At 48.5% G+C, this 9,970-nt stretch overlaps 1 protein-coding gene across 1 annotated transcript; it reads right to left on the minus strand.

Annotated features, from left to right (window-relative positions):
• Positions 1-4,133: 4,133 nt before the first annotated feature.
• PtrM4_145300 (rve domain containing protein) lies at positions 4,134-8,701 on the minus strand (the record flags this gene model as incomplete). Its single annotated transcript, XM_066109807.1, has 2 exons — positions 4,134-5,551; positions 5,575-8,701. The coding sequence occupies 2 exons, from the start codon at positions 8,699-8,701 to the stop codon at positions 4,134-4,136; spliced, it is 4,545 nt and encodes a 1,514-aa protein (XP_065959790.1).
• Between the last annotated feature and the right edge of the window lie 1,269 nt (positions 8,702-9,970).

Consider the following 9,970-nt stretch of genomic DNA (forward strand, 5'->3'; position numbering starts at 1 on the left):
TTGTCTCTTCCTTCTTTCTTTCTACTATCATATAAAAACTTACTACATTCCTAAAATTAGCTGATTAAACCTTGATATAGTTTTCTAAAAGTCTCTCGCCGATGAGGTATAGAGAGGTGTGTAGTTGTTTGAAAATTCGGAACGCTGACAGTATGAGTTCATGGCGCTCTGTGTCTGCGTCTGCGCCTGCGGACTTAGGAAAATCTTCTTGTCTCTTCCTTCTTCCTTGTTTTATCTTCTATTAACTACATGAAAACTTGCTTTATTCCAGCTATTTCCCAAACAAAACGATCGACAAACCATAGAGGTTTTCCAAACAAAGCACATAGCTGATCCATGGAGGATCGCTGGAGAGTTTCGGGCTTGTTTGAAATCTCGAAAGAGCTTACAGTCTGGGCAATGGCGTTCTGCGTCTGTGTCTGAGGACTTTGTTATATCTACTTTGTCTCTTGTTTCTTTCTTCTCTTATTAGTTACAGAAATTTTGTTGAGAATATCTGGGTTCAGTCCAGGTAGAAGGTGCTTGGGGGTCACATGATGTGCTGGTGTGGCAGGCACTGCCCGGTGGGCAATGGCATCCACCACAACAGCCTGAGAGGACGACACATGACACGATAGTCAATACAATACGTTGCAGCCACCCCGCCTTGTCCCTCCTCCCACTCGGTTATCCATAGTAGTCATACTACTAGAGGGACCTTGTTCCAATAAATTTACTATTTTATTTAAAATCTACATGGACGAAAACGATGGAGTTTTCTAAAAATGATTATACCGCCTTTTTATGGAGGACCGTTAGAGACTCGTGTGGTTGTTCGAAAATTCGAAAAAGCTGGTAATCTATGTAATTGCGCTCTGTGTCTGCGGGTATATCTACTTCTTCCTTTCTTCTTATCCTTCCCTCCTTCTCTATATACTAAACAGAAACTTACTGTTTTAGCTAAAACCCGGATTCTAGCTGGGTATGTGGTTTTCTAAAATATCCCGAATAATGTGCACACGAAAGTGCTACCTCCTCTTCTTTCTATTCGTTTAAAACTTGGAAGCACATGTCCACTGGCCTCTCGAGCTGCGTCTGCGATTTTATCTTCCCCTTCCTTCTCTTTTTATTCCCGCTCTGCCTAAAACAGTCGCACGACTGCGTTATGGAAGTTTCCCTGCCCCTCTCTCCTATTGTTTGAAAATCTTAAAAATTATCGAAAAAGCACGAGATGGCGTCCTGTGTCTAAAGGTTTGAAAACATCTACCCTGTCGCTTCTTCTTTATATCTTACTACACTGAAACCTCCTTTGATCTCGTTAATTCCTAAAACATAGTCGCGGGCATGCTAGAGACTTTACTACAAAAAACTACGGCATCGAGCTTATGCGGAAGTGTTCTTCTCTCTTTCTACTATCTTTGAAACTGAAAAAAAATCACGGCTAAAGATACATGGCCTCTTGTTCTGTATCTGCGGGTTGGATCTACTCTATCCTCCTCTTTTCTATTCTTTCTCTCTCCTTTGTCACATAAAATTACTACGTTCTTAAAATTGCTTTGCCCACACACGATAGATTTCACTAAAAAGCAAGAACAACGAGTCCATGGAAGTGTTCTTGCCTCTTTCCTCCTTTTCTAAAATCAGTGAAACAGAGACGCGCAACGTCCTTCGTCTCCTTTCTAGTTAGAAATACTTACTTATCTCTCCCTTCATTCTCTTTTACCACCAAAGTCACCCCACCAACACACCATAGAGCTTACCAAAAATGCAATCGCAGCATCTTATGGAAGTGTGAATGCCTCTTTACTCTTTTTCTAAAAATATTTTAACTATGACGCTGATGACGCCCCTCCTCTCCTCTCTGAGTTGGGAGCATCTACCCGTCTCTTCCTCCCTTCTCCTTTATCACAAAGAAACCTACTACATTCCCGGAATCTCTAAAATGGTGATATACGAGACATATGGAGGCATTCCTGTACCGCTCTATAGGAAACAAGAACAAAAGAAGCCATGACGCTCCTCGTCTGCTCCCTAGCACAAAAGTGTCTACAGTCACTCTCCGTCCCCATTCTTTCTACATTTCAAACTCTACTCTTTGTTCTAAAATGTAATGAGAGGCATATTACGGGGTTGCTCTGTCCCTGTCTTTCCCCGTTTTCCTCCCTGCTTTTGAAAATCAAAAACGTATCGACAAAGCGAATGACATCCGTCTGTGGGTTAGCAATATATACTACCCCTTCTTCCTCCCTTCTCATTCCTATTACATAGAGATCTACTGAGTGCCCTGTATTTCCGAAATAAATTACATCTGGAACCTGGCAATGGGCGTGGTCCTGTCCCTTTTCACTCTTCTCTTAAAAAATCCGAAAATCGCAACAGGGGGTTTTAATGACCTCCGTCTGTAGTTTGGGAATATGGATTACAGTCTTGTGAAACTTACCTGCCGAGTTTCGCACGTGGGATTTGGGTCTGTATGGCGCTTGGGCTTGGGCTTGAGCTGGGGTTGATCTACCCACTTTTTACTTACGTACTTTCTCTTCCTCTTCCTTCCAAAATTCCAAAAACACAACAGGGCGAGACAGGACGTGCGTTTGCGGTTTGGGGGCATGGGCTATGTTTTTCTTCCTTAAAAATGCCGCTAAGGCCCGTGATCTGGGTTTGGGTTTGCGTGGGGCTGAGGCTGGGGTGCCGCTGGTTTATCCAGCTACCTTTCCACGTACTTACCTTTTCTCCCCTTCTACTCTCTTCCTTTCTTCTTTTCAAAATACAGCAATAGAAAAGTGATGTCTGCTCTCACCCCCTGAGAACTCTAGGGGTGTATTTTCTAAAATGGCCTATGCAACACTAGAATGGAGTGTTATGTGCTGTTTTTTTTCTTCGGACTATAATACACTCTGTAGGAACGCATAGGAGTTCTACATTTCCAAATAAAAAATATGCTTATTTACACATGGTGGTGGGAAAGCCGCTAAAATTCAAAGCGTGGATGTTTTCTAAAACTACTGATTGAGTCTAGCATGGGGTGCTGTGCTGCTTCTGATTTTCTCAAAATTGAAAGAAGCCATGACAAAGCGTATGAGACAGTTCTAAAAGGCCATGGAAAGACACATATAGCGGTATCTGTCACTGGTGTCCGCTTCACTTGAAACCACGATCGAAACAGCACATGGTATTCTGTCTGCTGCTCCTATTACTCTTAAGATTGAAAGAGCTCTTCTCTTATATCTCAAAACTCTATACCTTTCTCGAAATATGTCTGCTTCTCTCGTTCTTTGGGAGGAGTAGCGACACAAAACAATTCTCGGTGGACATCATGGTATGGACCAAAAATGGCCAATTTCGACGAAATTTTGTCTTTTTCTCTTCTCTCTTTTCTGATTTCCTAGAACTCTGAGCCCCCGAACCCCCCCCCCCCCCCCACATGTTCTCGGCCCCGCTGTCCTTGCTTCTCCTGTTTCGATGCGTTTCCTCTACTTATCACAAAAAATTCTACTAATCTAGGAATAAAGAGAAAGAGAAAGTGACTAAGATGGTGTCGCTAAGGCTTCTATGTCTGTCTTGTGACTTGAGGTTTCTGATTATCATAATTCTTCAAAAAGAGATTCCACCAACTTATGAAAATGAGAGGAAGAGAAGGTGACTAAAATTGCGGCGCCAGGGCTTTCATGTCTGTCTCGCCTCTCGCGCCTTGTATGATTTAAAATCTCAGATTTGTGTGTGTGATGTGCTGGGCGCGCGCTCAAAAGTCCAAGCCTTACGAAAGTTGAAGGTGGGTAGGTGGTAGGTATGGTATAAATCCTTCCTGCCGGCTCTGGTCCTTCTTCTTCGCTGTACTTCACAATTTGAAAATTCCTCATTGTTTTACTAAATCGCTGATCGTAAAGAGTCATGTGTGTCAAGCGTCAAGGTTGGGGAGAATCATCATGTCGTATTAGAGCTATCGGGAAGAGGTCTATATACGCAGTGGGAGGAGAGAAGGAGCTAGGCCGTAAAGGTACTAGCGGGTAAATAGGTGGCTGCCTGGTTGCCCAAAGAGGAGCCAAGGGATAAGCCCTATGGCCGACACACCCCCCGGAACCAGGTGGCAAGCCATCTGAGTGAATGAAATGTATAGGAAATCGTAAAGAGACGTTCGCTGGAGGTGCCTTGAGAGACTACATGCGGGGAACGTTCACCATATCGATGAGGCCAATGAACTTAGCGTGCTCTTGTTTGTCGAGAGGCTTCGTAAGGCCGTCGGCGGGCATCTCTACGCCGGGGAGATAGTCGAGCTTGAGGTTGCCGTCTTTGTACTGCTGCTTTGTATACTTGAAGTACGCGTCGATGTGCTTTGTACGCTCGTGATGGCCGTCCTTGCGGATCATATTAAGCGCTGGCTGATTATCGGTGTACAGCTTGAAGGGCTTGAGGTCGTTACCGACGTATCCAACCTGAGAGAGTAGGCGTTGAAGCCAATTGATCTCTTTGGCAGCATACGTCATGGCAATATATTCTGATTCTGTGGAGGAGAGAGTAACGAGGCGCTGGCGGTACGATTTGTATGAGACGACGCCTCCAGCCATCTTGATGACGTAGCCGGAGGACGACTTGCGCTCGTTGTTGTCGCCATGGGCGGAGTCACTGTAGGCCTTAAGGCCTATCATGTGATCTGGGTCGTCCATATTAGCGTCTTTAAGGTCACCTTGGTACTTGATGCCGAGAGTTGCCGTGCCGTTGTAGTAGCGGAGCATGTGCTTTAGCAGTGACAGTTGCTCTAACGTAGGGTTGTTTGCAAAGCGTGCCATGAAGTTCACGTGCCAAGCTAGGTCACAGCGAATAATGGAGGTAGGATAGAGTAGCTTCGCGACGAGCGATTGGTACTGCTGTATAAGGTTGTTGTCGGCGATGTCATCACGCTTGATGAGGGTGAGGGCCGACTTTGGGAGGGGGTTGTCTGCCTTTGGAGCGTTGGCGAGGTGATACTCATCGACAATGCGATCAACGTAGCTATCCATCGTCATAGAGAGAGAGCGGTTGGGACGATCGCGGAGGATTCGAATTCCCAAGTAGAAACCAATTGGGCCAAGGTCACGAGCCTTGTATCGATTGAGGAGTTGTGACTTAAGTGCCTTCATAGAGGTCACGTCACGTGTAATAAGGATAAGGTCGTCAACGTACACGACTATGATGGCCTTTGTTGTTGGGTTGACGAAGACGCAGGGATCTGCTTCGATGGGCTCGAAGCCGAGATCTTTGAGAGAGTCCTTGAGGTCGTTGTACCACAATAGGGCTGACTGACGGAGGCCGTACATGCCGCGGCGAAGGCGAACAATATTCCCAAAGCCAGTACAGCCTGCGGGCAGGCGAAGGAGGACAACGTCATCGTCGTCGAGGTGAGCGTTGAGGTAAGCAGTAATCATGTCGATCTGCTCACACTCTAGATCGAAGTAAGCCACAAGGGCGAGGAGGATGCGGAGCGTAGAAGTTCGGACGACGTAGGAGTAAACCTCGCGGTACCAAATTGATTCTTGTTGCTTGTTGCCGCAAGCCACCATGCGAGCCTTGTCTTTCACGTGATAGCCTTGAGCGTTGCCTTTATACGTCCACACCATTGACCTGGGATGATCTCATACTTGGCAATCTCCTCTGCCGTAGCAGGGCGCCAAGTACCGTTGGCGATAAGAGCGTTGTACTCATCGTCCATTGCGAGTTGTAGATCATCGCGGCGAGGATGTTTGAGAAACTGACGATAGTTGCGAGGCTCCGGTGGAAGTTCTGAAAGCTTTGAGCCGAGAGTGGGCTTGACGAGAGCCATGGCGAAGCAGCGATCAAAAGTAGATGAAGTGAAGAAAGCACGTGCCCGGCGATTGCGAGGGCCGTGTATGATATGAGCTGGGTTGAGGTCCGCGTTAATCTCATGTCGACGCGCTGCCTTGTTGTTACCACGGGTTGGAGGAGCTGGTGGAGCTTCATCATCATCCTCGAAACCATCAAAGCCATCTCCGCCATCAGCACGAGGTAGCTGATGATTGTCCAAATCGCCGCCATCACCATCTTGCGGAGGAGCGGGTGGAGTTGTAGCGGCGTCGGCGAGGCGGTTGATGAGAGGTTTAAATGGGAGCACCTTCGGTGATGGTGAAGGGCCGATGATGGGAGACAATGGAGGAGTGGAGGGTGAGTCGTAGCTATCAAACCGCACGGAGGCGGTGGTAACGATCTCATCAGTCTCTGGGATCCACATCTGGTAGATGTTCTCGCCGATCATACCGACGAGGTGGCCCTTGTGAGCACGAGGTGCAAATTTGTCACCTTTGACGCGCTTCTGGGCGGGTATATGGGCGTATCCAACATGGCCGAAAGCGTGCATCTTGGCGACGTTTGGGACTGGGTTTGGGTAGCCTATAGAGCGATTCCAGGCCTCTAAAGGAGTGATCTTTCCTGGGAGGTTGCTGTTGGAGACGAGGTTGTGAATGCGGGCCATATATTTGGCTGCGTAGGGCCACAGCTTTATAGGAAGCTTGGCTGCAATAAGAGCTCCGCGAGTTCGATCCTCTGTGATACCGTTGGCGCGCTCTGCAATACCATTGCGAGTGGCATCATAAGGTGGTGACGTAACTACCTCGATGCCCACGCTATCGAAGTACTGCTTGTTGCTGGCGTTAATAAACTCGCGAGCGTTGTCGGTATGGATAGTGATGGTAAAGCCTTTGGCCTTCATAGCTTTGCACCAATTAATAAGCTGTTGGCCTAGTACAGCGCGGCTGTCTGATGTGAATAGCCACTGTCGGCGTGACTTGCCATCCGTGATAGGCATGAAGTAACGCTCTCCATCTTTTCCAGGTATAGTGATGGGGCCGACGACATCGACATGGACCTTGCCAAGCGCTGTATTGGGTGGAGTTTGTTGAATTCGAGAGATATTTCGCTTTGATTTGGAGAGGCCGCAGGGCTCGCAGTTGGTGACGGTAGAAGTAGTGAGCTTCATCCCATGTACAACTTTTGCAGTGTCCTTAATAGCGTCTATTCCAGCGTGTCCCATGATATGATGCCAGTCGGTGGCTGGCCGTGAGGATGAGGGCTCATCGGCAGAGCTTCGATAGCAAACAAGAGAGGCGTATGAGAGAGCGGCCGGCGCCTTGGAGGATTCTGTAACTACGAGAAAGTTGGGTATACCGTCGATCTCTGGTAAGTAAGCTAGCTCCTCATCTGAGGCAGTGTACAATTTGTCCTTGCCCGAGTGATACCACACTCCCGCGCGCTTGAATGGAGCTTGGGAGATGACGTTGGTGGCGAAATCGGGGCAGTAGAGGACGTTTTGGAGTGAGATCTTCTCTGTTGTTCCGTCGGCTTTGACGACTTCAAGGCGTACAGTGCCAACGCCGGCGGCGGTGGTTGATCCGGTAGAGCCGTGTACGTCATTGTCGATTGGAGCGTATTCGTAAAATTTCGAGCGGTTATTGAAGACGTGCCGGTTAGCGGCAGTGTCGTAGCAGTACCGCTGTTGATAGTCGTGATTGGAGACTGCCTTCTTGAGGAGAGTCGGAGAGACGAAGGTGGCGACTGTCACGTATGAGTGAGCATCGTACTGATCAGCATCGTCGTCGTTGCTGTTCTTGGCCACTGTAACGTTTGTACGAGCTGCTGCAGCTGCGGCCTTCTTAGCGGCATTGTCTGCGGTGCGCTTCTTAACATTATCTGGGGTGAGAGAAGGGTGAAGTTTCCAGCAAAGCTCATTAGGTCCTGGGTGCTCTCGCTTGCAGTGATCGCACATTCCAACAGGCTGAGGAGTACGCTTCTGTTGGTTGTTATTGCGCGTCGGCAGAGACGAAGGAGTAGAAGTAGAGTTCTGGTTGCTGTTGTTGCCATTGCCGCGGCCATTTAGGCGTGTGAGAACGCGCTTCTCCTCCGCTTGTTTAGAGACGGAGAGGAAAGTCTTCACGGGCTCATCTGGGGCATGGCGTAGGTGATCCTCGAGTGACGCGACGAGCGTGTCGATAGACCATGTATGGCCTTGGCGGAGGTCGTTATTGCGAGCTTCTACCCACTGTGGGAGTACACGAGCTAAGCCGTGAAGGAAGTGGATGATGAGCAGGTCTTCGATGTCGCGGTCGGCGGATGTACCAGGTACTGCTGAAGGCTTCTTCCATCCAAGTGTGATGCCTTGTACCGTGATGTCATTAATTGTCTCGCGAAACTTTCCAATATAGCTGCGGACTGTGGGTTGGGTCTCAGCGCGGAGGTCGATGAAGGCAGTCCACGCGAGAGCAGCATTGGCGTAGTCACCGTTGCTGTTTAGGTCCTTGAGAGCCTTGTACATATCGTGGGCGGTGGGGCAAGTGCGCACCTGAGCTACGAGAGGCTTGTCAATGGATGAGAGTATGGTGTTTTGGAGTCGGGCATCTCGGGCGACCCATGAGTCAAGCGCAAGCTTGTCCTCTTTAAGTAGCTGTCGAGCCTCATTGTTGAACGGTCCTATAGTCTTGTTGAGTTTGCCGACACGGTCAAGCTCGGCTTGGATAACGTCTGTTGAGGTGCCTAATGGATGAGTGATCGGGCGCTGCATGGCGGTAATGCGATATTTGTCGTCTGTAGCGTCAAATTCTGGGCGCGGAGCGCCATCTAGGACGGCTACAGCGCCATCGGCGGCTGCGTAATTGATGAGTTGTTTAATCCAGTCCTTCCAGTTTTTGCCGTCGGCTGCAAGGCGCGCTGTGACAGCTGTGGAGGAGGTGTAAGTTGCCATCGCGGCGGACGTCGAAGACCGTTCGGCTAGCGATTTTTGGCGGTGAGCAGCGAGGAGCTCGTCGTCGTCCAAGCGATCGATGAGCTGCAAGTTGCGGGGTCGCGATTGCTAAAGTGGCGCGCGATTGCGACGTCACCGAGCTGTTTTGCGGGGAGGGTGATGATCGTGATGAGGCGCGCGGGTCGTCAAAATATCTAATAGAATTATCGTGAGCGACTACGGGAGCGGGTGAGGGCTCATAACCTGTCAAGCGTCAAGGTTGGGGAGAATCATCATGTCGTATTAGAGCTATCGGGAAGAGGTCTATATACGCAGTGGGAGGAGAGAAGGAGCTAGGCCGTAAAGGTACTAGCGGGTAAATAGGTGGCTGCCTGGTTGCCCAAAGAGGAGCCAAGGGATAAGCCCTATGGCCGACAATGTGCTTCTTCGGACTTTGTAGTAACAACGAATTTCTTGCGATTAACCTAAAAAGCCGACAACCAGAATTCAATGTGGTGCTCCCCGCCTGTATGGCTCTTCCAGGCTTCTTCTATCTTTTCCTAAAAACATTAGCTGATATCTGTACCTACTACGTACTTTCTGAACCGATGTGCGAGGCTGAATGTAGGAGAAAAAAAAGCTTACAACCTCTCTACATGTGAGAGCAAACGGGGTGAAAGGGTATAAATTCTCTTCCCTCCGATTACCCCCCCCCCCTTCTGCTCTCCTCTACTATACCAAAAGCCTACTCTACTATTTCTAAAATAAGGCATTCTGACCAGATGTGTGCTCTCCTGCTGGTTTTGTCGTCTAAATTTACTTCTAGCCATAACCACGTCCTTTTGTGAGTTGCGGAACAGCGTAAACATACTCTTCTGTCTCAAAATTCTGCTATATACAAGAATAATGTGCCTTTTCCGGTTACATTGTTTGTGAACTACCACGCAATAACTTTATGGGTTGTGGGGAAAGACGACCACGTTGGAAAATAAGGGCTCGTGTTGGAAGGCCTTGTACGATCGTACGGTGAATAACAGTAGCTAAGGTAATCTTGTGTATTGGTATTCTGGTGTATGATGATTCTACGAATGTGGGGGCTACGAAGGTATACATAGCGTTGGGTCCGAGTTGGGCCGAAGTAGGATCGAGGCGGTACATTGGGCCTTATTAGGCGACACACCGTGTGTATGCCGACACTGGCAATCTTTTCTTATTGTAACGACTGATGTAAGGAAAAACGGGTCTTCTAAAAAGGGCACAATGAGAGGGATTCCAAATAGGCATATGTGC

Source organism: Pyrenophora tritici-repentis, chromosome 9, assembly GCF_003171515.1.
Source record: "Pyrenophora tritici-repentis strain M4 chromosome 9, whole genome shotgun sequence".
In the NCBI taxonomy this organism is placed as follows: domain Eukaryota; kingdom Fungi; phylum Ascomycota; class Dothideomycetes; order Pleosporales; family Pleosporaceae; genus Pyrenophora; species Pyrenophora tritici-repentis.